Source organism: Amblyraja radiata, chromosome 19 (genome assembly GCF_010909765.2).
Source record: "Amblyraja radiata isolate CabotCenter1 chromosome 19, sAmbRad1.1.pri, whole genome shotgun sequence".
NCBI lineage: Eukaryota > Metazoa > Chordata > Chondrichthyes > Rajiformes > Rajidae > Amblyraja > Amblyraja radiata.
Window position 1 is genome coordinate 3,542,309 of NC_045974.1, and position 27,410 is coordinate 3,569,718.

Here is a 27,410-nt window from a genome sequence, read left to right on the forward strand (position 1 = left end):
GCATTCTGTATCTTCCCTTTTGTTCTACCCATTACACTTGACTTTGAACTGGTTATATTTATGTATAATAGTATTTAATCTGTTTAGATAACCTGAAAAACAAAGCTTTTCACTGTACCTCACTCAGTACATAAGCCTAATGTAATGTGATTTCTTTGCCTTGCCTGCCCATCAAAAAAGCGTCACATCTTTTTCGATTTTTCCAAGAACCTGATCAATTCTTTAATATCTTCCTGTTCCTACGATTTCCTACCTCATCATGCCCCCTGCATTTAAATCCGGATCACTGATATATATTAAAATCCATTTTTAGGTTTAGTTATACAGCATGGAAACAGGCCCTTCGCCCCACCGAGTCCATGCCGACTAGCGATCACCCGCACATTAGTTCTAACCTACACACCACGAACAATTTACAGAATACAATTAACCTACAAACCCGCACGTCTTTGGAATGTGGGAAGAAACGAGAGAAACACCACATGGTCACGGGGAGAACGTACAAACTCTGCACAGACAGCACCAGTAGTCAGGATCTAAGATACTGGAGGAGCAAGATGGATAACTAGGCGAGAAAGCCGTAGTTGGTCATGGGTGATTTTTTTGCACCATTTTGGGAATCAAATATCTAGTATTTAGGTCAGGATCGAACCCGGGTCTCTGGCACTGTAAGGCAGCAACTCTACAGCTGTGCCACTGTGTGGGACGAAACTCAAGCCACCAGGAAGCTCATTGCTTCTAAGTCTCTGATCACTTCCCACTGATTATTTGCCTTTACTTTCTATAACTTTTTGTAGAAATAAAGATATTAATATTTAGGATTCCTGAGATTCAGGAGCGCTGGGGTGAGAGGAGATTCATTGACATGTGGTTGAGTTTGAGTGGACAGGTTCTGCCAAGTTCCATTCTTTCTTCTCCTCCTCATTGAAATCTTAAGTGAGGCAGGTGCAGCTGAATGAATGTGGAATCAAGGTCCCAGGGTATAACTCAAGTCAATGGGCATCAAGAGGAAAATGCTTCAATGGTAGGAGTCTTTTCTCGTTTAAAGGGGACATTGTGGCGCAGCAGTAGAGTTGCTGCCTTACAGCGAACTCAGCGCCAGAGACCCGGGTTCCATCCCTAATACGGGTGCTGTCTGTACGGAGTTTCTACGTTCTCCCCGTGACCTGCGTGCGTTTTCTCCGAGATCTTCGGTTTCCTCCCACACTCCAAAGACGTGCAGGTTTGTAGGTTAATTGGCTTGGTGTATGTGTAAAATGTCCTTTGTGTGTGCGTGTGTGTAGGATAGTGTTAATGTGCAGGGATCGCTGGTGGATGCGGACTCCCTGGGCTGCAGGGCCTGTTTCCGTGCTGTGTCTCTAAACCTAAAGGAAGATGGTTGTTGGTTATTATCAATTAGCAGCAGCACATCGCTGAAGCTGTCATTCAGTAAGTCCTAACCAGAAATGTCACCTCCCACTTCCCGCCACAGATGCTGCCTGACCCACTGAGTTCCTCCAGCACTTTGGTTTTTGCTCACAATTCCAGCATCTGCAATTTTGTGGGTCTGTCGATTAAAAATGTCATCGGTTTGAACAGAGGGCAAATCTTATTTTTTCTTGCAAATCCATAATAAAAACACATACCTTCTCGTTTACATTTGCTTAATTTATAAAATACACTTTCCACAGTCAATTTGCATTGGAATAAATCACACAATGGCTTCATAATAGATACTAATGAATACAAACCAGACAAAGTATAAATCACAATGGCATATTGAGGTGTGCAAGTATGGATGTAGGGCAGACATAACACAGGCAATAAAAAGGTATCCACCATTGTCATGGGTTAAATATAGGCATTTTACTGCAGCTAAGATTTGGCTAAAAAACAATGCTGAAATGTTTATAAAAATGATCAGGATTTAAAATAAAAACCCTGCATTTTAAGATGTCGTGAAGTGCATTCTCTTTGCCACAAAATCCTAAGTTATATAAATAAAGAATATACTTATTAGTGTCATATGGGGACAATGTACAAACAGAAGCGTGGAGAGGAGAAACACAAGAGGCAGCAGCACATCAAACAAATGTGACATCGAAGGGTGGGCTGTGTGGCAGCGAGATTAGAGTAAGGATATAATCACACACTATATTTGAGCTGGTGGTAATGGGGAGAGGAAAAAGATCTGCAGACCATGCGGACAACATTGAAGACCACACAAGATAATGCACACATTTGGAGGGCAACACATCGTGTTCATCACCAAAGGCCACTGGCAGGAATGTGTTTCGAGGCAGGAATACGTTGAGTAACTGTATATAGCACGAGCACAGAGGCAGTTAAGTAACAGCACATGATTACAGGTGTTCTGCTGTCCAAACACACCAAATATTATTGTCAGTTTCTATTATTTTCGACGCTGATGGTAGGTAACTAGACAGGGAGCAAGGCACAAGCTCTAAGACGTACAGATTAATTTAATCAAAACCAGCTTCATTTTCTTGCGTCTGAGTGTTTAACTGGGTACCATTTGTAAATACCTCATTCCGGCTACAACATGGGGAGCAGAACTGATAATCAGATGCCACTCTTGGAAAGCTGTGTAGCAAGTATTGTGCCTCAACGTGGAAACGTAGCCACATACTGTGCCACACCAATTTGCAGTTATATGGAACATGTTATGTGGAAAAATAAGTTCTCAAGGTGTCGGAACGGAAAAAACCTTGACATGCTCAGCTATCGGGATATCCCTCTTATGTTCCGCCAGGACTCTTCATCCTGTTAATTGACATCCACCTCTTCGCCAGTTGTGTTTTCCTGTGGGTACTGAATAAACGGCTCAATTTACTAGCTCTGGGTAACCTGAGGAACGACTAATTGAACGAGGTATTGGGAAGCACTGATGTCTTTGGAACGGAGATCCGGCAATGTAATACTGCCTTTGATGAAACTAGGGTAAATAAGGCTCTGCGGATCAAAATAGGAGCTTCAAGCATTGTCATTCCGGCCATTTGTTTGTGACATAATTTAAAGGAGTGCCGCCTGTTTCACCTAATACCAAATTGGATCCTACTTTTTAAGATACCTCCCATTTTGTTTCTGTGGGCAAACATGAACAGTGATATTTTGATCCACATGACAATTTGGCAAAATATCTTATTCAAGTACAGTAATGTAAAATACAATAGCATAATCAAACTGCCATGATTGGTAGGCCACTTGGGAATATATTTCTGATATTCGGATATTTTTATTGTTTTTTTTAATCTATTTTTGATTTAAACCAAGTCCATAGTAAATCTACTTGCATGATTGCAACAAATCCATAGTCCTTTGTGAGGCTGCTTCAGAGATATGTCCCTTTGTGTCCTTCTGTAATCCACTGATGTTGTCATTCGCACGCTAATTTACTGTCAAAACTGGACAAGCCGATTGCAAATGCCTGCAGTGCACACATGGGATAATTGTAGTCCAGTGTAAAGACATCTTCTGCCACGCGTCCAAACTGCATCACAATGTAATCAGCTGTGGGATGGGAAACATTATTAGTCATTGGAAGGTCTTCACCCAAATTCAAATTACAATTTTGCAAGCACCAGCGGTTAATTTTAAACAACAAACTCGAGCAAGAATGCACACAAAGTGCTGGGACAGGCAACATAGGTGACATTTCAGGTTGGGACAAAATGCTAGAGGAACCCAGCGGGACAGACAGCATCTCTGGTTAGGAGGGTGACCTTTCAGGTCGGGACCCTTCTTCAGATTGACTGGAGTAGGTGAATGGAGAAAGCTGGAAGGGAGCAATGGGGCCTGTCCCAATGTACGAGCTAATTCAAGAGCTCTCCCTAGTTTAAAACAAAATCAAACTCGTGGTAAGCACGTAGAATGTACGTAGCGGGTACGTCGGAGCTCAGGACGACTCTTAGCAGCTCGTAACGCTACCGGCAGCTACTCGGGAAACGCGGTAAGCTCGGGAAGACCCGTGAAGATTTTTCAACATGTTGAAAAATGTCCACGAGAGCCGCGAGTACCTACGAGTGGCTATTACCGTAATTCTCAGAGTTCGAATCAGGAGAAACTCGGGAGAACTCTTGAATTAGCTCGTACAGTGGGACAGCCCTATTAGGGTGGGACAAAGCCCGGTGAGTGATGGGTGGATACAGGCGACGGGGCTGATTGGCAGATGATTGGACAAAGGCCAGAGATGGAATGGCAATAGATGTGAGGTCGGGAGATGAGGAGGTGTGGAATGTGAAGCCAGAGGTGGAATATGGGTGCACATCCATGTGGGGCACAGGGGGGGGGGGGGGGGGGGGGGGGGGAAAGAAGGGGGGTTGTGTTTGTCGGTTAGTTATCTAAAATTGGAAGATTCAACCCTCATACCGTTGGGTTGTAAGCTATATGCGGTGCTGTTCCTCCAGTTTGCATGTGGCTTCACTCTGGCAATGGAGGAGGCCCAGGACAGAAAGGCCAATGTGGGAATGGGAAGGGGATTAAAATGTTGAGCAATGGGGAGAACCAGCAGACCATGTCGGACCCAGCGCTTAAGTTGCCAGTGGATCTTATGTTGGCATCTTATGTTAGCATCACCGTCACAGAATGGTTACAGGAATGAAGGAGGTTATTCAATCCTTACTGGCTCTCCGGAAGAGCCATCCAACTAGTCCCATTTCTCCACTCTCTCACCACCGCTCTGAAAATCCTTCTATTTCACATTCAAATGTTACAATTGAATCTACTGCAACTCCCCACCCTGACAGCTCATTGCACACCACGCCTGTTTACTATGTAACAGAAACACGTGATAAAGTGGATTACATGTCTTTTGCATAGCTGTGCTAAATCTTGTGTTGTTATGACCTCTGCATGCTTCCCCTCCTTGACTCTGGCTCATTTCCCCGAGCCAGGTCCAGCACTGTCGCCTCTCCTCAGTAAATGAAAAGTAAAAAAAACAAAACAACTGATGTTTTAAATCTGAAAAACAAGTGCTGGAAACAATCAGCAAGGAAGTGATGCCAAGCAATTAACATTCCAGGCCTCTGCTCATCTTCTCTCCACGCTCCCCAGGCTGCTGAATGGTTACAACATTTCCATTTTGGTGCCATCTTCCTTGTCGGGCCAGAAACACATCGGTCAGTGACAGACTCCACATATGCTTTGTGGGATCTGTGGAATTCTTTGGAGAAGGCTCTCATCCCGAAAGGTCACCCATTCCTTCTCTCGAGAGATGCTGCCTGTCCCGCTGAGTTACTCCAGCCTTTTGTGTCTATCTGTGGAATTGTTAGCCACATCTACATCTGAATAATTGGAGCTTCCCCATTCTTACTACTCCATGGCCTTTGCCTCTGAAATCCTCCCCCAGCAAGTTTACCCCTCAACATCTTTCCCACTAGTTGGCAGGGTATAGAATAACCAATAGTGTATTTGTTCCTCTTTAGTTTCTTACTTCGAAACAAATACATTCTGTGCTTGGAGACAAGGAAATTGTGAGCAAATCACAAGGTGCTGGAGTAACTCTGCGGGTCAGGCAGCATCTTTGGAGGACATAGATCGGTGACGTTTCACAGAGTGCTGGAGTAACTCAGCGGGTCAGGCAGCATCTGTGGAGAATGTGGATAGGTGACGTTTCACAGAGTGATGGAGGAACTCTGCGGGTCAGGCAGCATCTGTGGAGAATATGGATAGGTGACGTTTCACAGAGTGCTAGAGTAACTCAGCGGGTCAGGCAGCATCTGTGGAGAACATGGATAGGTGACGTTTCACAGAGTGCTGGAGTAACTCAGCGGGTCAGGCAGCATCTGTGGAGGACATAGATCGGTGATGTTTCGGGTCGGGAGTATTTTAAGACTGATTGTAGCACGGGGAAGGAAGAAAGCCGGAAAAGGGATAGGGAGGGACATAGCTTGGATAGGTGAATATAGGTGAGGAGGGTGACAAAAGTGCTGGAGAAACTCAGCGGGTGCAGCAGCATCTATGGAGCGAAGGAAATAGGCAACGTTTCGGGCCGAAACCCTTCTTCAGAGGAGGGTTCTAGGTGAGGAGAGCTTGGATTGGTAGATGGGTGGACAAGGCTGGAGATGAAAAGGAGACAAAAGGGCATCAGATAGAAGGAGAAGAGAGAAATGTAAAGCTAGATGGAGGAATGTAGATGGAAGGGGGTGGGGAAGAGGGGCAGGATAGTGTTGGAGGGGAGGGGACATAGCTTACAACTCAACGGTATGACTGTTGAATTCTCCAATTTTAAGTAACAGCCCCCTTCCCCCTCCCTTTCTCTTGTACTCCCTTGAATCGAGGTCATTGTTATTGCCAGAGCACTGCAGTACCATATGATTAATTGCACCTGCAGGTTTTCCCAGCCTGGTTTAATGGGCTTTTCTGTTCAATACATGTACCACTAGCTTATCTGAGACCTTGCAACGGACTGTTCCAGCTGCTACGGTCAGGCAAGAGCCTCTGCTGTCACGCTGTGAAAACAGAGAGGATGAGACGGAGTTTCTTCCCACAGGCCATCAGGACTGTAAACTCTTTTATCACCAGGGACTAATCTACTGTTGTGTTGTGTCATTTTTTTAAAATTCTAATATGTAGATACTGATTCTGTTCTATTAATTTCTGTTGTTTTTGCACAATCCACAGGCATTGTCATTTTCATTTCACTGCACATCTTGTATGTGTATGTGACAAATAACGTTGACTTGACTTGCGCTTTCACTCTCCAGAAACATTACATTTCTTCTGAAAGTAGATAAAAATGTTGGAGAAACTCAGTGGGTGAGGCAGCATCAATGAAGGACATCCGTCACCTACTCCTTCTCTCCATTGATGCTGCCTCACCCGCTGAGTTTCTCCAGCATTTTTTATGGAGAAAAAAAATATAAACAACTTGTTTTTCAGATTTAAAACATCAGTTGTTTTGTTTTTTTTACTTTTCATTTACTGAGGAGAGGCGACAGTGCTGGACCTGGCTCGGGGAAATGAGCCATAGTCAAGGAGGGGACGCATGCAGAGGTCATAACAACACAAGATTTAGCACAGCTATACTTTCGATTTTTCCAGCATCTGAAGTTCCTTCTTCAACATTACTTCTTCTGACGTTAGTTATCTCTACCAATCATTTTTTTAAAACAACTTTTGTAATCTTTTAAAAGATTCTCCTGCATAGGCACGCTGGTCTCTACGGACGAGGTGGGGCGTAAGGCCAGTCTATGAAGGGAAATTCCACATTCAGATCGTTAACGTAAACCCTCTCTCATCACTTGTATTCGTTGGATGGGAGTTTGAGCCTTGGTACTTACGATCATTGTCGTGAACAATCTGAAAGTTCTTGACAGATGCCTGCGTGACTCTCCCGTGGAAATTCAGCACGTAGGACTGAGTATCATCGTTCCAAACCGGCACCTTATTATGCAGCTCGATTAGGTTTTCCATATTCCTGTTCTGCCACATTAACAGTAAACTTTCATGTTCCTGGGGGGGTCATGAAAGCAGATGTAACACTTACAGCCTCTCTTGAATTTAGAAAAGACAAAGCAAAACGTGAAGAGTATTTTTAAACTTTATTATTGTGTTGGTTTTCCTTACAATTAGGTCAAATTTAATGGGAACCAAGTTGAACGTTAAAATATGTTGTTATTCCATCTCTATTGGACATGCTATTTGATTGATATTTTGTTTCAAATGCGGCTGTCAGAACTATTTATAACTATTGTTTAGTTTCGAGATACAGGGCGGAAACAGGCCCTTTGGCCCACCGAGTCTGTGCCGACCAGCGATCCCCACACACTAATACTATCCTACACACAATCGGGACAATTTACAGAAGCCAATTAGTTTACAAACCTGTTTGCCTTTGGAGTGAGAGAGAGAGAGAGAGAGAGAAAACCAGAGAACACCGACGCAGGTCATGGGGAGAAGGTACACACTCCATACAGTCAGGATTGTAACCGGGTCTCTGGCGCTGTAAGGCAGCAACTCTACCGCTGCGCCACCGTACCGCCCTGACACCTTTCTGGCATTTGGTCAAGGTTCAAGCCCTATGGGTGAATTTAACCAATACACAGAGCTCATTTAAAAAACATTTGAACAGGTTTATTTTTCCATCCAGCATCGCTGATAGCCCATGTGCCCACAACTCGCAAAAGCCACATAATACGAACACATGCATCCTGCTAAATTTAAAGGCCTATTAATTTTGAAGACCTCTCTCATTTCCTACTGACTTACATTACGAGGTTTGATCGGGACTCGTTCATGATTCATGCTCATCCCCGGAATGACAACCGTCATTTTCCGTGGGCCTTTAAACCCAAGGACATTGGTCTCCTGGAGAGAAATAAATACCAGTTGGCACAGTCATAAATTATAACAATAGTATTGCACATAAATACCAAGTTCATATCACGGACACAGCACCTGTCAAATACAAGGTCAGCAAACTTGGTACCTTCATTCCCAGATTGGTTAGTTAATGTGTTTAAGAAGGAACTGCAGATGCTGGAAAATCGAAGGTATACAAAAAAGCTGGAGAAACTCAGCGGGTGCAGCAGCATCTATGGAGCGAAGGAAATAGGCAACGTTTCAGGACGAAACCCTTCCGGGTTTCGGCCCGAAACGTTGCCTATTTCCTTCAGGGTTTCCGCCCGAAACGTTGCCTATTTCCTTCAGGGTTTCGGCCCGAAACGTTGCCTATTTCCTTCAGGGTTTCGGCCCGAAACGTTGCCTATTTCCTTCAGCGTTTCGGCCCGAAACGTTGCCTATTTCCTTCAGAGTTTCGGCCCGAAACGTTGCCTATTTCCTTCGCTCCATAGATGCTGCTGCACCCGCTGAGTTTCTCCAGCTTTTTTGTCTACCTTTGGTTAGTTAATGAGTTGGTCAGAGTCCACACTCGGGTAGAATGGGATGTTTTTGCTACTACGTGCCCCCATTGCAATGGCTCTTGCAAACTCCAAACATCTGAGTATTTAAAATCTTGCACAAAAATAATTCTATTCATTTAAAACAAAACTTTAAAAAAAGAGCCGAAAGCTAGCATGTCTATCGTGGAGTGCCAGAGATCATTTAAAGTGGTTCATATTTACCAAAATAAATTCTAAGGAATTGCTCGTCCAAGCTATACAAGATCTACAGGATTCTTAAATACATTTATCATTACATAGGTCAGTTGTAACAGGCGGACTGAGTATCTAGAAGGCCAGCCAAAGTAATCTTGCCATATTGTATACTGGTAAAATACCGTGTACTCACGTAACAAATCGCTGCTAATTCTTGCCTGGTATTGGCTTCGTCAAGTAATCCAACTGCTTTAGCTGGATTGACGCCATTATCATAGATTGTAAACTTGGTTCCCATTAAATTTGACCTAATTGTAAAGAAAACCACACACTAGTTAGCATCAATCGCAACATGTATTCTCTGAATCCCAAATGACTCTTCAGTACACTCCCACTTACTCAGCAGAACCTCAAAGACACATTTGATTTTAAGAGTGCGATTCATTTTGATAAACAGTGCGTTGTCCTGTTGTCATTACAGTCTGTAGTGCAGACTCTCATCCTCAGGCAATAATGGTACACAAAATGCTGGAGTAACTCAGCTGGGCAGGCAGCATCTCTGGAGAGGAATGGGTGACATTTCGGGTCGAGACCCTTCTTCAGGCAATAATGTTTAGTTTTACCTACTGCATCTACTAATAGCAAATACAGATAATAGTCAAGGTTCCACCACCGGGTGGCGCCAGCAATGGCTGCCTCGCCAATAGTCTGTCTGTCCCTTCCTTCATTGTTGTTTTAATAGTATGTGTTAAATGTATGCTTTTAGTGTTCTTTAGCTTGTTTTATGTGGGGGGTGTGATGGGGTGGGGTTGGGGGTTGAGGGAAACCTTTTTAATCTCTTACCTCGACGGAGATGTGCCTTTTTTCCATATTGTACCTCCGTCCACACTGCAGCCTAACATCAAAGAGTTGGGGGTCTTTGCTGGAGATGGATTTGGGAGCACCAACCGCGGGAACCTGCGGGACTGAACATCGCAGAGCTCGCCATCCCTTTACCAGTGAACGACCTCTGTGCTCCAACCACGGGGGCCGGCGGACTTTAACATCGTGGAGCTCGTGGTCTCTGGTCAGAGACCGACTTCGGGAGTTCCAAGCCGCAAGAGCTTCGATCGCCCCGACGCGGGGGCTTCTACAGCCCACGACGCAGGGGCTTCGATCGCCCCAAATGCAGATGGTTCAACTACCCCGCAACCGCGGGAGAATAAAGAGGAAAAAGATTGGACTTTATTGCCTTCCATCACAGTGAGGAATGTGGGGAATCCGCGCTGGTGGATGTTTATGTTAACTTTTATGTAGTTGTGTCTTGTTGCTTTTTCTTTAGTATGGCTGTATGTTAGTTTGCATGTCACTGTACCTTAATTGGCACACGTGACAATAAAAGACCTTTGAAACCTTTGAGGTTCAGGAAGAGAACCACTTCTAGATCAAGTCCAGGAGAATGAGAACATTACAGCACGGGACCATTCTAATTGTTTGCAAGAATAATCAATTTCTCGGCATGTTTCCCACAGGAATAATTTATTTTTGATTCCAATTCCTTTTAGCATGTCACCATTGAAACAGTTTCAACCACCCTTTTAGGCAACGAATTCCAGATCATAAACTCTGGCAACGGGATTTTTTTTTTTGTCACCTTTAGTTCATTTGCCATTCACCTTTAAGCCCAGTCCTCAGATTATCAATCCTTATATCAATGAAAACAGTTTCACTTTGTCTGAATTTTGAACGCTTCTTGCAACTCACATTGTAAATGTTTCTATTCTGAGGAAACTGTTCAAGCCTTTGCAGTCCATCCATTTAGCCAACGCCTCTTATCCCTAGAACAATTGCAGTACATCTTTCTGTGGACACTCCAAGGTTACGGCACCCTAGACCTGTTTGGGTGTATATGTACTACACTGATATATGTAACACATGGGATGTCTAATGAAGAAAGACCAGTCAGGCAATTAGCAAAGTAAGTTGAGGGACTTAACTGAAACATCCAAGATCCTGAGTGATTTTAACAAGGTGGATGTAGCAAGGATATTTATTCTTGTGGAAGAATCTAAATCTTGGGGTCACTGTTTGAAAATAAGCATTTGCTTATTTAAGACAGAGATTAAAAAAAAATTTTGTGTCAAAAAGTTGGTGGTCTGTGGAATTCTCATTTGCAGTGAGGGGAGTGAAAGTAGTGGCTCAAAATATCTGGTCATTCAGCATGGAAACAGACCCTTCGGCCCAAATTGTCCATGCCAACCAAGATGCCCCAACTAAGCTGGCCAGCGCCTAGTCCAAACCTGAAACGTCACCTATCCATTCCCTCCACAGATGGTGCATGGCCCTTCTTGCACTTTGGCTTTAGCTCAATATCATATGTACTGGACTATATAAATATATAGTACATACCACCAACTCATCCAAATACACCTACCTTAATTTCCCTATGTAGCTCTCAGCTTCCCGCGATAAGTCGGTTGCATCAACCGATATTAAATAATTGGACGTTTTGCTTTTTTTTCTTTTTCTTCCAGCTAATAAAAACACCTGTGAAAAAAAAAGCATATTTAGAACTCTGTGCTTATCATAGTCAATCTCCTCACTTTAACCAGCTTCAGTTTCCAGCAAAATAATCATTTTCCTCTTTCAAGAGGATTGGGTTATTTGATAAAATGGTGACTCAGTGCTGCAAGATGCAGCCTTGCATACTAATGGCATAGAGTCTCAGATGTTTCCAACACAGTCACAATTTGGATAATCATCCCTTCACATCCTGGGTAGCTGGGAGAGTTCACAAGTCTGTCAGATGCAGAATGAAGCTTTCTCTCTCTATACACTGCCAGATGACAGCACTAAGCGTCTGTGACAGCGCGCAAAAACTGGGCTGAAAGCATACTCATCTACAACGACAGCATATTGCAGCACAGAAACAGGCCCCTCTGCCCAACTTGCCCGTGCCCAACAAAATGTTTCATCTACACGAGTCCCACCTGCCTGCATTTGGCCCATATCCCTCTAAACCTGTTTATCCATGTATACCTATACAAGTGTCTTTTATATGTTACATAACTGCCTCAACTACCTCCTCTGGCAGCACGTTCCTTATACCCATTTTGTATTTGATTTATCCTAATTGCTACCTTACCAAACACATGCAAAGCAATATGCCTACCATGTAAAGTCCAATTCATAATGAATTTGATTGTTCCATCTAGGACATATGACAATAAAACACTATTGACTCTTGGATGCAGAGTTTTGCTGGCTTATCCCTTGATCTTCATCCCTTTTAACTTGCACCTTAAACTTAGTTCTATTGGCGACACAATTGAACCTTGCACCAAGATGCCATGTTTGTAGATAATGTGTGGACAGATTACAGTGTTAACTTCTCTCTATGTAGAAAGGGAACCAGCCAGTCACAGCGGGACTAGTGAAACTTTGATTGAAAGATGCTGTGAAGACTGTTGGAGCTGCTGAATCACTGTCTGTTTTGCTTCCATTTAAGTGTCAGCCAGGGTGGCCTCACCTTCTTGCCATCGTCCCGCTCGAGGTGCATGAAGTAGGTTGGGTACAGACCACGGTCCACTCCCTTCTTGTCCCGGGTGATCCTGCACTGGATCGTTATTCCCCGGGGGGCAGGTCTTAGTGCAAATTCCTCCAAGTTGTCCACATCCAAGTTTAAGCCAGATCCAGGAGAAGGGAGAGAGGCAGCAGTTGGTTCCTGCAAACCATGAGAGAAGACCTCAATGTTGTATACATTAACTCACCCATGGCTGCCTGGAATTGTATGCCAATATAAGAGTCAATAGACAATAGGTGCAGGAGTAGGCCATTCGAGCTAGCACCGCCATTCAATGTGATCATAGCTGAATATCCCCAATCAGTACTCCGTTCCTGCCTTCTCCCCATATCCCCTGACTCCGTTGCCATTGCAACAGCCAGGGAAATGCCTAGTTCTTTGTCTAAAAGTCAAAAGAACATGTGACAGGAGTAGAATTATGCAAGTTGACCCATCGTCTACTCTGCTATTCAATCATGGCTGATCTATCTCTCCCTCCTAACCCCATTCTCCTGCCTTCTCCCCATAACCTCTGATACCCGTACTAATCAAGAATCTATCAATCTCTGCCTTAATAATATATGCTCTTGGCCTCCACAGCCGTCTGTGGCAAAGAATTCCACAGATTCACCACCCTCTGACTAAATAAATTTCTCCTCATCTCCTTCCTAAAAGTAATTGAATCAACAAAACCTCCATCTAAAGTGGAATTCATCTCTCACCTTGATGGACTGTTTACTGCTGGCAGACGAGGGCCTGACATTTTCATAACTCTGAGAGCCCGAAGTATTATCATTCTCCCCTTCATCGTCTTCTTCGAAGTTCATGCTTCCAGAGATTCCTAAATGAACAAAAACAAATCAACAGTTAAATATTTAATTGTGTTAAATAAAGGCCTGCTGCACAAAATAAAACACACTTGATATAGATCATCATGACCCTGCAATGCTTTTGTTCAAGAGTCACTAAATTGCTTGAGGCTTGTCCAAGTTAGATACAAAATGCTAGAGTAACTCAGCAGGACAGGCAGCGTCTCTGGATAGAAAGAATGGGTGACGTTTCAGGTCGAGACCCTTCTTTAGACTGCATCAGGGAGGAAATGTTCTGACATTTGTTTGATGTATTGACAAACACAAACACGCACGCACACGCCAGCATGCAGGTAGTTGGCAGTTAAAATTGGCATCATAGTCGGTACAGGCTTTGTGAGCCAAAATGGCTTCTCATGTGTTTACATTAAAAATAACAATTTATTTTAGCACAGTATACCATTTTGCTTTTTCAGGTTTGCTTCCTTAAACTACTCCGTCATTTCATACTTTAGATCCAAGAGCACAACTAGGCATTATTTTATTTTCTTCAATAATGCATATTCCAACACAAACCATTCTTTCTGTGACTGCAGCCAATCGCTTCAGTAAACTGATCCACAGAGTTTGGCCTTCATGAGGGATGTGGGGGTAGGTGGGGCAGGAATGTGTTAAATGGACCATAATGTGAGAAACTGTGAAATTCTCGTCCTGAAAGGTAAGACATTACAGAGCTGTGTGTTGCAGAGGGATGTGGTTTGACATGCAGTTACAACAAGCAATGGGGAAAGTTGTCAGAAGATTGAGGGAAAGATACAGCATGGAAACAGGCCCTTCAACCCACTATGTCCATTCTCACCCGTGCACATTAGTTCTACGTTATCCCACTTTCTCATCCACTCCCTACACACTAGGGGACAATTTGCAGAGGCCAATTAACCTACAAACCTGCACATCTTAGGGAATTGGGAGGAAACCGGAGCACCCGGTGGAAACCCACGTGGTCATAGGGAGTACGTGCAAACTCCACATAGACAGTACCTTGGGTCAGGATCAAACCTGGTTCTCTGGCACTGTGGGCAGCAGCTCTGCCAGCTGCACCAGTGATTATCATTTATTATTAAGGGAATAAAATTCAAAAATATGTAGGTGAGATCAGATGCATTTAATCGGAACCTGATCCGGAACTGAACTGTTCTATGTAGCAGCAAGGAATCTTCCCTACCTCTTTGTTCCATTATTTCTTGGATTTCTGTTTTTGTTGTAGGTTCCAAAAGTGCTTCAACATCATGACTTGCTGACATTGAATCACCAACAGAAAGGGTTTGGAGTCTGTTGCCAACATCATGCACATCATTGTTCATTAAGAATCCTGGCCCATCAATATCTGCAGGGGTGGAAGCAATCTTATGTTAGTGTGACATAATAATGTTTAACACTTGTTCTATAATAATTCGACACCTCCACAGTGCTTATTGAGGCTTTTTGCATGATACGCCATTAAACACCATCCAGCTTACTTACAAGTGCACTCCAAAATCAATGAACATAAAGTTCCTGCGACTTGCTTGTTAGAAAAGTGATCAAGTAACTCAGTTACACCCCAGCAGTATGAACAGTGACCTCCAATTTCAGGTAGTCCTTGCTTTCTCCCTCCTTCCCCTCCCTTTCCCAGCTCTCCCACAGCCTACTGTCTCCACCTTTACCTTTCTTTTTCCTGCCAACCCACCCCCCATCAGTCTGAAGAAGGATCTCGACCTGCAACGTCACCTACTCCTTCGCTCCATAGATGCTACCGCACCCGCTGAGTTTCTCCAGCATTTTTGTCTACCTTCAAGTAACATATGCCAGAAGTGATACAACTGAATAGCTGTAGAAACAAGGAACTGCAGATGCTGGTTTACCAAGGAAAGACACAAAATGCGGGAGTAACTCCGCGGGTCAGGCAGCATAACCTGGAGAACATGGATAGATGACGTTTCAGGTTGACAGGAAGTGTCCCGACCCAAAACATCACCTATTCATGTTCTCCAGGGTTGCTGCCTGACCCACTGAGTTACTCCAGCATTTTGTGTCATTCCTTGAACAGCTGTAGATGGCACCAGGTGAGTGAAGTTGTGCCTGTCCATACACCTCTAGAGATGCTGCCTGACCTGACGAGTTTCTCCAGCACTTGGTTCCAAAATCTGTGGCTCTTTGTGTCTCCTTGGCTTTTTCCTTCCCAGAACCAGGGCCACAGTTTAAGAATAAGGGGTAAGCCATTTAGAACAGAGACAAGGAAACACTTTTTCACACACAGAGTTGTGAGTCTGTGGAATTCTCTGCCTCAGGTGGAGACCGGTTCTTTGGATACTTTCAAGAGAGAGCTAGATAGGGCTCTTAAAGATAGCGGAGTCAGGGGATATGGGAAGAAGGCAGGGACGGGGTGCTGATTGGGGATGATCAGCCATGATCACATTGAATGGCGGTGCTGGCTCGAAGGGCCGAATGGCCTACTCCTGCACCTATTGTCTATCCCGATTTATTTTTGCCAGTTTCATGCCATTCTATTTAAATTTCACTCACCTGATACTATCTTCAGCTCTGCATGCATACCATGTCTTGTGTACAACTCATTTCATTAATGTCTCTTCTCATTAATCTCCTACAGCCCCATGTTAAATACTACCACCATTTGTAGATCTTGTTTTCTGCTCAGGCAGTCTGCATTCCAGTTTCTCAAATGTCTGTTTCATTTTTTCTTTCAAACAGTAGATGTCTACCGAGTACAATGTTTACATATCAGGTATGAATTTCATTGTTCCATTTCAAGACATATGGCAATAAAGTACTCTAGCGCCTTGAGAGATTACAGAGACATCTCGTATTCCGAGGAGGGACACACAACAATGAAAGATCCAGATATAAACAATTCAACTTTTATGGCAATCAAAAAGCAGTAGCTTTCAGGGTTTTGAAGCTAACCTGGTTCGCCTTTGTCCCTTTCGATATCTCTGTCCAATTTGTTACCTCCTCGCACATTTTTCCTTCTGTCTGGCCGTAAGGATTTTTCAAGAGGAAGTCCCACGTCGGGTTTCTTTCTATCTCCTTCCGCTAATTTAAATAAAAGCAAAAAAAATTTGAGAGCACCTGCCAAAAAATTTGTTTTCCTTACTTTCTGATACTAATTTAGTTTAGTTTAGAGATACAGCACGGAAACAAGCCCTTCAGCCCACCCGTCCAGCGATCCCCGCACACTAACGCTATCCTACACACACTTGGGACAATTTATAAATATACCAAGCCAATTAACCTACAAACCTGTACGTCTTGGGAGTGTGGGAAGAAACCAAAGATCTTGGAGAAAATCCACGGAGGACACGTGGAGAACGTACAAACTCCGTACAGACAGCACCTGTAGTCAGGATTGAACCCAGGCCTCTGGCGCTGTGAGGCAGCAACTCTATATCTGCGCCACCGTGACTAATTTATATTAGTCATGCCAACATATACATGGACAAATTCATCCACAAGCCATGGAAAAACGATGCACATTATTCCATTTGTTATATTATTTCGGCCAGGACTCACCCCACGGAGCCCAGTCCCTCCACACTAGAATCTCCCAACCCCTGCAGAGTAGTTATTAAGATGGCTGATCCGTAGGTGGTTGCTGCTGGGAAGCAAGTCGGGGCCTGATCAACCCGGGCTGGATCGTCTGGGCGAGGGTGTCTGATGTTGTGAGACCCGAAACACCCGATGACCCCAGTTCACATCACTGAGGATGCGTCCCAGCGCATCTAGAAGATGTATATTTTTCACACTGGTGAAAACAAAATTGCTTAAGTACTGTCTTTCACTTCTAACTTGAACATTAACAGGGAACACCAAGTTTTGTGCACCTGGCTCCATGTGCGCCGTCAACAGACAGCATCCTACTGGGATGCATCACAGCTTGCTCAAGAAATCGCAGGTAGATGTGGATGCAGCCCAGTCCATCGTGCAAACCTGTCTGGCCCTGTGAATGCCATCCTCGCTTCCTGGGAAAGTAGCCAGCATAATTAAGGACCATTCACACCCCGAGCATTCTCTCTCTTTTCCCCTCTCCTGTCAGGCAGAAGCTTCAAAGTATGCACTAGCAGATTCAAGACCAGCTTCTTTCTTCCCTGCTGTTCAACGGACCTGCCATAAGCTATGGACGTATTCCCAATCTCATATTTTGCAGCCCTTGCACTTTTTGTTCCCTGCACTTTCTCTATAGCTGTAACACTATAATCTGCAACCTGTTATACTGGTGTATAGCATGATGAATAGTGCGTTCGGCCGATGGGAACTACACTCACCCCTCTGCAGGAACTATACATCAGAAGGTGCAACTCCAGAGCCAACAAAATCATGGGGGACCCCTTCCACCCCTGCAACGGACTGTTCCAGCTGCTACGGTCAGGCAAACGCCTCCGTTGCCATGCTGTGAGAACGGAGAGGATGAGAAGGAGTTTCTGCCCAGAGGCCATTAGGACTGTAAACACCTATCTCTCCAGGGACTAACTTTACTGGACCATTTTACTGTTGTGTGGTGTCTTTTTAAAATTGCTATTTTTTCCTTTTTCTTCCCTCCCACAAATATGTAATATGTGAATCTGTTCCATTCTGTTTGGAGTTTGTTTTTGTTTTTGTACAATTCGCGAGCATTGCCACTTTTCATTTCACCACACATCTCGTATGTGTATGTGACGAATAAACTTGACTTGTACTGCTATATAGTATGGTTTAACCGAATTGCACACAAAACAGTTTATATTGGTAGATATGATAATAATCCAACAATGCCACCTTAAACTGGTTGAAACATTATGGATTATCCACAGCAAACCTCTCTAAGCTAAAAAAATGGCACACTCCATTCCAGTATTAGTCTATAGCATTTAACACATTTGAGCAAAATAACTCCATAGAATAAGTATTGGGTAGTTTCCTTCCCCCCCCCCCCCCCAAACAATCAATCTGAAGAAGGGCCCCGACCCAGAACATCACCCAACAATGTTCTCCACAGATGCTGCCTGACCGCTGAGTTACTTGGTGTCGTTTACTAAACACCATTTAAACACAACACCATCTGGAGAAGGTAAACAATTGCTGAATTCTAACACAAAGCACTTGAGGCCTGAAATATGGGGAATTGTGTTAATGAGAAACAGGTACGTCAACAAAACCTTCATCTCATTATGATTATCCAGCCAGGCACAAAAGAGGAATCAGACGAACAAATGTCAAGGATATTAAGAAATATTCAATTAATACGCCAGATTCACAGCTGGCGAGGCACGGTTAGTGCATCCACACAGAAAGCTGGACTCCTAGTAGAGGCTGCACTCTAATCCACACTGGGATAAATAACAATCACCAACGTGACCAAGTGGGAGATCTACCCTAATAAATGGGATGCTATTCATTTTGTGGTTACAAATACAAGCTATATTCAATATGCAGTATGTGTCTACTTTTGCCTTTGAGTACACTTATGATTTTGAAACTTTCCAATAACAAGTGTAGAAAATCTTGTGTGCCACATCGACCCTCAAATAACTAATGTGGCACAGTGGCGCAGCGGGTGGAGCTGCTACCTCATGGTGCTAGAGATCGGGTTTGATTCTGACCTCAGGTGTCGTCTGTGTAGAGTTTGCATTTTCTCCCTGTGGCTGCGTGGGGTTTCCTCCGGGTGCCCCGGTTTCCTCCCACATCCCAAAGACATGCGGGTTTATAGGTTAATTGGCCCTCTGTGAGTTGTTCCTAGTGTGTGGGGAGTGGATGAGAAAGTGAGATAACATCCATTTGCCCAGCAACGGTGAACATACACACTTGCCTTACACATGAACTCTTTCAAGTTCAAAAGCAATAGTTTTTCATCGTTTTAATGATGTTATTATAAATTGGATAATATTATGTTACACAGCACAAACAGCTTCTTATCCATGCCAGGATGGAGTACGTGATCTTTAAGAAGGTGATTATGTGAAGTATACATTACCAACCATCTAGTATCCTGTGGGTGGTGATGTTGTTCAGGGACTCCACTAATGGGGATTGCTCCTCACAACGCTTTGGCTTCAACCTCCGTGGCTTGGCTTCATGGTTGGGCTGAACCATGAGAAGGTCCTGGCGTTTCTTCCTCTGCTTTTGTTCCAGCAATGCACGCTAGAGAGAAAAAAAAAGTGGATCAGTTTAGAAATGTGTTTACTAAGTATAAGAACTATTCCAGGTTCAGGAATAGCTCCTTCCCCACAGCCATCAGGCTATTAAACCTGGCTCGGACAAAACTCTGATTATTAATAACCACTTTCTGTTATTTGCACTTTACCAGTTTATTTATCATGTGTGTATATATTTATATCATGGTATATGGACACATTTATCTGTTTTGCAGTAAATGCCTACTATTTTCTGTGTGCTTAAGCAAAGCAAGAATTTCATTGTCCTATACAGGGACACATGACAATAAACTCACTTGACTTGACTTGAGAAAGAGAAGTTCAAGAACTAACATTAATAACATTCTCACAAACAGAAACTTGATTACAACTCAAGAGACAATCGTCTTTGGGCGAGTCCAGAACCAGGGGCCACAGTCTTAGAATAAAGGGGAAGCCATTTAAGACTGATGTGAGAAAAAACTTTTTCACCCAGAGAGTTGTGAATTTGTGGAATTCCCTACCAAATAGGGCAGTGGAGGCCAAGTCACTGGATGGATTTAAGAGAGAGTTAATTAGAGCTCTAGGGACTAGTGGAATCAAGGGATATGGGAAGAAGGCAGGCACGCGTTATTGATTGGGGACAATCAGCCATGATCACAATGGCCCGAAGAGCCGAATGGCCTCCTCCTGCACCTATTTTCTATGTTTCTGTCTTTGAAGAATTACATTAATCTTACATGGAATTATCCCCCCAAAGTTGCAAAAAGCAGACCACCCCTTCCAAGAAGTGTATTATATCTATTCTTCACTCGAACTTCCTCCCAACCATCCTCATCAGTCTTTGCTTAAATACATCTATCATCATTTGCCTCAGTAACCCAGGTAGTGTGCTCCACCCTCCCACTTCTACTGAATTCCCCACTTGATTTCTTCATAACTACTTTAGAGTTATGCGGCATTTGTATCCATATCCATAAGATGATAAGACATAGGAAATGAATTAGGCCATTCAGTCCACCGAGTCTGCTCCACTAATCAACCATGGCTGATCTATTTTCCCTCTCAATACCATTCTTCTGCTTTCTCCCCATAACCTTTGACACCCATACTAATCAAGAACCTATTCATCTCTGCTTTAAAAATACCTGATGACTCGACCTCTACCACCATCTGCGGCAACGAATTCTACACATTTACACTTTCTGGCTAGAGAAATTCCTCCTCATCCCCATTCAAAATACGTCCTTTTATTCTGAGGCTGCACCCTCTGATCCTAGACTCTCCCATTACTGTAAATATCCTGTCCACATTCACTCTACCTAGGAGCATGATCAAGACATCTCTCAAATCCATCCGTGTGAACTTTTAATACTTTTAAAGATCTTTGTTGGATAACAAATTAGCCTATTTGTTCTTTCCCTTGAAATAACTGCACGCAGTTGTGACAACAACTTAAACAATGAACCATATCTTTGTTACCAGGACAAGTCAAGATGTTCAGGATTACTCAGTGAGTTAATGCAGCAAATAAACAAGTTATTTACATTGCTTCCATCCATTTGCTCAGCCAGAGCAACAACAGGAGCAAATGTGATAAGTTGAGAAAATAATTACAGGTGTTCTTTCCTCTTCAACACCATGCCTGTTCAAAAAGCTGATGTATCAAAACACTGTGTCAGGAACTAGAATTTACTACCGAACTACACCGAGTTCATTAAACACAAAGACTGTGGTAGCCTGAAACAAGAGTCACTTCTTGCTTCTCACTTAGTCTCAATATTATTTTTGTTTTACTCATATTTGGTATCATTTATTCACCTTTATTTTTAAACTACATCTGCGTTCTTTCAATTTTTACCTCATAACATAATCTTAAACGCATAAACAATAAAACAAATTGTACAGTTGCACATGGTCAATTAATAGGAACCGAAAGCCTTTTCATTAAACAGCTACAGCAATAAATGGCCGTGAAAAGTGGTCAAATCTGTCAGTATTGATTGAACAGATGATAAATCAGGTTGCAAATTTTAATTTCGTCTTCAACAATATTATACCTGTTTCTCCAACTTCTGCTGTCTGAGGTTAATATTTTCATCTTCAAAGACACTGGGGGGGAAAAGCAGAATTAATTACTGATGCATTGACATTTCTAACAGAAATATTGAGTCACAGAGCCAGAAAGCAAGGAAACAGGTTCTTCAGTCCACCCTTAAATTCACCAACGATTCCACAGTTTTTGGACAAATAAGTCAGTGCACAGGAGGGAGATTGATAAACGGATTAAATGACATCTGAAACAACAATCTTGCTCTTACATTAGAAAGATAAAGGAGCTGATTCTTGACTTCAGGAAGAGAAAGTCAAAGATCCATGACCCTGCTTCTCCCACTTGCCTGTGCCTGGCCAATAGTCTTTTAAATGTCATAATTGTGCCCAGCTCAACCTCTTCCCCTGGCAGCTCATTCCACATATGCGCCACCCTCTGTGTGAAGCCTTGCCATCAATTAAGAGTCAATAAGACTCTTAAATCTTCCCCCTTTGACCATAAACCTATGCCTTGTGTTTAAGAAGGAACTGCAGATGCTGGAAAATCGAAGGTAGACAAAAGTGCTGGAGAAACTCAGCGGGTGCAGCAGCATCCATGGAGTGAAGGAAACAGGCAACGTTGCCTATTTCCTTTGCTCCATTGATCTGCTGAGTTTCTCCAGCACTTTTGTCTACCAAAAACCTATGCCTTGTAGTTTTACTCTGGGAAAAAGACTATTCACCTTATCCACACCGCAATTATTAATTTATACTGTTCACTTAATCAATGTGCAATATATTTCCAACAGTACCTGTTTGGTTATCAATTTGATAACTCAAAAGGATTGACATATCACTTTTTATACAACAGAATACCAGAATGTAAGGTTTTCCACAAGGCAGATATCTGAAGGGGATAAAGCAATCCAAACCATTCTCATCCTAATAGCCTCTCAGCCAAAATGGAGTTGAGAAGTGGAGGGGAAGTTGACGATGGGGAAGAGGCAGAAAGAGACAGAGCAAAATACCCTCCAAGCCAGGAATAGTGACCCATGTGGAATAGAGGAAGGTAAATAAGTATTACATTGGATATAACTTCACCAGCTACAGTCAACTAGTGCATTTCATTCAACAATTTGTTTTGCACTTGAAAAACAGCTAAGATCGGTTGCATGCATTCACAGTCCCCAAAATCTATACAACTTTTGTTTAATGGAACCAAACAAGTCCTGTCAGTGTCTAGTGGAGAATCTGAGAGGCAGCGGAGTATATGAGCTGGCATTTCTGCTGGCAAGAAAGCAGTGTTCAAGAATTTGAGGAACCACAGCTCAGATTTCAGTAATGAGGAATATCATGAAGCTATACTGACATAGTGAAGAATAGCTTAGAAAGATTATTTTCTAAAGATTTCCATAAACACACTCCGGCAAGAGGCAGATTCATAAATGCATGAATGCGTGGGAGGAAGAGACTGGGCTGGACCATGTGTGACCTAGCTGCCGGCCCAGCTGTGGAGGGCCAATCTCACTAGCCCCTGCACACTTAATTCAGGCAGAGCCGAGGCCTCAGGCAGCAGCCTCCCCGTCTCTGGAATGTCCTGTCCACTCTGCCAGAGGAAAAGCTGGAAGGGGTGGAGCTTTGCTTCCGGGAGCGTTTCAACATTCAGAATCACTCAGAAATCACGATAACTGAGGTAATTTAAAATAGGAATTACAACATGGTTAACTAAAAACACAAAAAGAATTAACAAAATTAAACCAAAATTATTCTAAGCATGTGTTTACTTTCCCTTTGCTTCCTCATCTGCAGCCTTGGAATGCCATTGAAATCAATGGGGTTTTTCCCAATTCCACTCGGGCCCTGGCCTGCTATATGACCAGAGGGGCAAGACTGGTCTTTGTGGTGGGATTTCAGGCAACAGGCACAAATGTGGCACCACTTAATGCATACACCAAGATCGTAGGTTGACTACAGATTTGATGTCTGAAAAACAGCAGTTCAGGTCGGAACCACCGATATCACCCGGGCAAGATTAATCCCAATAAGGAAATGATTAAAACATGAAACTAATATTTCTGCAGAAATCAAAAATAACAAACATAACATAAATAAAAACATAATACAATGGGGGTGGGGGAGATTGACTAATAAAGGTGAGGAATTTAACTTAATGTTATTAAAATAGATAATAGTAAATAAAGAAACAAGGAACTGCAGGTGCTTGTAAGAAAAATACACAAAAGGACACAAAGTGCTGGAGTAACTCAGCAGGTCAGGCTGCATCTCTGGAGAACAGGCAGGTGATATGATATTTTTTGCGTCTGAAGGGTCCCAACCACAAATGTTACCTATCCATTTTCTCCAAAGATGTTGTCTGACCCACTGAGTTACGCCATCATTTTGCATCCGAATAGTAAAGAAAGATGCCTGACAGCTAGGTTACGCTGTTGAGGATGGAATATTCTTGACATTTCCTACTCCCTTCTGTTGATATGTTGTCCACTACCATTCACAGTGAATAACGCATTACTGCAGGCCTTTATTCTGTTCTATTTTTCACGGGATTACTACCTTCTGCCACTTTAACAGTTTTGAGCTGATGTATCTGTCACATTTTTTCCAATTGGGGTGGTGGTCCACAGTACAATGGTGGCAACACAGATGGACAGGGTAGTGAAAAGGGTGTTTGATAAGCTTGCCTTCATAGGGCAAGGCATTGAGAACAAGAAATGGGATGCTGTGTTGCAACTGTACAGAACGTTAGTTAGGAAACAGTTGTGAACCAAACAGCAAAACACAATGTGCTGGAGTAACTCAGCGGATCAAGTGGAATGGTTAGACAATGTTGGTCAGGACCTTTCTTCAGACATATGCGGCTCCATTTGTTAACCAGACAGGTTTACACAAAATCCAATAACTTCACTGCCACCATTACTCATCGTTAACAATTGAACACAAATTATTTATTAAATTTCATAAGAAGGGTCTCGACCCAAAAGGTCAGGAAGAAGGGTCTCGACCCGAAACGTCACCCATTCCTTCTCTCCAGAGATGCTGCCTGTCCCGCTGAGTTACTCAGGCATTTTGTGTCCACCTTCGAATTTAAACCAGCATCTGCAGTTATTTCCTACATAGAAGTCATAAATTGCTGGATTACAAATCCATGCCTCATGGTTACTGGTCGAGTAACTAAACATGGGACATACAGAATGAAATCCACAACTAGCATGCTTAATAGATGGTTCACAATCCGGGCACCAAAAGTGTAAAATAGATGAATGCACGACAATATAAAACTGATCATAACACCTTAAACAAAACAGATGACTCTCACACACCTCAGAAGACCATTTATAAACAACGATGCCAAAGCGCACATGGAGATATTAGGGCAGATTAATTTGAAGAACGTCTTAAATAAGGATTGATAGGACGAAGATTTCAGAGTTTAGACTGAAGTAATTAGAGATGTGCCATAGGTTACAACTGTAGGACTGAATTCAGATTGGAGGCAATTAAGAGAGAGAGAGAGAGAGAGGGAGAAGGCAGGTTTATGGAAGGACGAGAAAGCAAGATTAGAGTGGTAAAATTAAGACATTTTATCTATAGGCCAAGTGAAATAAAGAATTAATTCCCCTGTGCTTGTATTGATACTAAAAGATGCTTTATGATTCAACAGGCATCAGAGCTTTGTGAATATTGTGACATCGGTCGTAATTCTGACGCTATATATGGAAATTGATTTTTAATGATGCACAGTATATTGTATAATCCAGGTTATGACGTCACAATAATGTGGCATTACTAAAAGTATATGTACAAAGTTTAAATGCTCTTCAACACTGTTTTGCAATAAACAAATGGCAAAGCAGAAATATTATCTAAGAGGTGGTATCATTGTCCTGTAACAAGCATCTGTATAATTTAAAAAAATCAACCATGGCTTTTTATTTTAAAAACTGATGGACGAAAACCATTTTTAAAAAAACCACACTGAGAAATCTCAAAGCAATGCATCTAGATTTCTGCGGCTATTTTGTCTTTAAACAGTACGAAGATGGCACAAAAGACTACAGATGTTGGAATCTGTGGCAAAATAAAATAGATCTGGAAAAACTCAGAGGGTCAGGCAGCAACTATGGAAGGAAATGGACAGGCAAAGTATTTGGACAAGACCCTTCATCTAGCCTGCAGTTAAATAAAGGAGAGAAGCTGGATGATGGTTCTCAACCCAATACGTCAACTGTCCATTTCCCTCTACAGATGCTGACTGACCTGCTATGTACCTCCAGCCCCTCTACTACATAAAAAGTGACTCATTTCTTTATCTCTATCATTTGAGAGACCAAATCTTAAATCAATAAAGCTCACATTCGCATTAACCCTGCCATGAATGGCAGCTGAACCACAAGACCATAATTTATTATATCCCCCTTGTTCAGCTACCTAAACACAAAACAAATGTACAAAGTGTTTCAATGGTACAGTGGAAGCTTTTGTAAAGGTAGATTACAAATCCATTAGCCAATTCTCTCTCACACTGAGCAGAACAATATGGCACTAAATAGCAACGCGGTTTCTACTGAGGCTATGATTTGGAAAACACAAAACATAGACAGAAAACAATCGCAGTAAATAACGCTTGTACATCGAAAAATAGAAGAGATTTTCAGCCAAAATAAGCGCACCACTTCATAGAATACCAATTTGTTTTCCTCTCCGGTGAAGAAATACAAACATTTCTTATTTGCAAACATTTCTTAAGGAGTTGAGACCTTTCATGATGAGCCTTAAGCATTGTGCGCATTATAGTCCGCCTCCAGTTTTAATTGCAGTTGGAATATTTTGGAGGACCAAGAAACCAAGATAGTAAAATACTCGGTGATATTATATTATTAGCCCAAGGGAGCCGGACCCCACAGATAGTGATATTTTGGGAGAGTCAGCCCATTGCCCAGCAAGTAGCCCCGCTCTCCCCGCACGGTTGCCCCCTCTCCCTACCTCACGCTGTAGTAGGACATCTTTGGGCGCCGTTGCTATGATGTTGTAGTTGGCTGCTGCTGCTGCTGGTGCCGTATCCCGGTGTCCCCGTCTCCTGATGGGGCTGGCGTCCTGGCCCCCGTGTCCCGTTGCTGTTGCTGAGGCCGTGTCCCGGTGTCCCCGTTGCTGAGGCCGCGTCCCGGTGCTGGGGCTGGTGCTGGAGCTGGGGCCGTGCGGCTGTGTCCCCGTCTCCCGGCGGCGCGGTTCGGTCTCCCGGCGCTAGGGCGCTGTGTCGTCCCCGGGCTCCGGCCTCACACCCAGAGCTCCGGCCCCTAGCAACGCACCGGCCAACAACCGCCGCCCCCATTGGCCCTGCGCCTCGGCGCGTCACGCACGCACGCGCGTGGCCCTCAATGGCGGGAGGGAGGGCAGGAGGGAGACGCCGCTCTCGCTCTCCCCGCGGGGGCCGGAGGCTCGCTGGCGCCCGCCAATGTAAGCTATAGCCGCCACTGTAGTCATAGTCACACAGTAGTGAACCCGGCCCCTTCACCCCCCCAACGCCGACCAACATATCCCACCCACAGCACGGAAACAGGCCCTTCGGCCCAACATATCCCATCCACAATATGGCAAAAGGCCCTTCGGCCCAACTTGTCCATATCGACCAACATACCCCACCCACAGTACTGAAACAGGCCCTTCGGCCCAACCACCCCATGCTGACCAACATATCCACCTCACAGCACTGAAACAGGCCCTTCGGCCCAACCACCCCATTCCGACCAACATATCCCATCCACAGCACTAAAACAGGCCCTTCACCCACAACCTCCCCAGCGCCGACCAA

The 27,410-nt window shown here is 43.5% G+C and overlaps 1 protein-coding gene across 1 annotated transcript; it reads right to left on the reverse strand.

Annotated features, from left to right (window-relative positions):
• Positions 1-1,632: 1,632 nt before the first annotated feature.
• tulp3 (TUB like protein 3) lies at positions 1,633-26,914 on the reverse strand. Its single transcript, XM_033037465.1, has 12 exons — positions 26,585-26,914; positions 21,613-21,664; positions 19,397-19,559; positions 16,350-16,478; positions 14,611-14,772; positions 13,299-13,417; positions 12,544-12,738; positions 11,449-11,561; positions 9,229-9,343; positions 8,209-8,307; positions 7,281-7,452; positions 1,633-3,510 (listed from the first exon to the last, which is right to left on the reverse strand). The coding sequence occupies exons 1-12, from the start codon at positions 26,602-26,604 to the stop codon at positions 3,377-3,379; spliced, it is 1,473 nt and encodes a 490-aa protein (XP_032893356.1). The 5' UTR covers positions 26,605-26,914; the 3' UTR covers positions 1,633-3,376.
• Positions 26,915-27,410: the final 496 nt, after the last annotated feature.

Excerpts from the sequence above, each read along its gene's own strand:
- tulp3 (XM_033037465.1), bottom strand. The coding sequence starts at position 26,604 with ATGTCCTACTACAGCGTGAG. Across the intron at positions 14,773-16,349 it reads AAGGGACAAAGGCGAACCAG|ATATTGATGGGCCAGGATTC; the intron begins GTTAGCTTCAAA and ends CCACCCCTGCAG. Across the intron at positions 13,418-14,610 it reads AGAAATAATGGAACAAAGAG|GAATCTCTGGAAGCATGAAC; the intron begins GTAGGGAAGATT and ends TTGTTCATTTAG.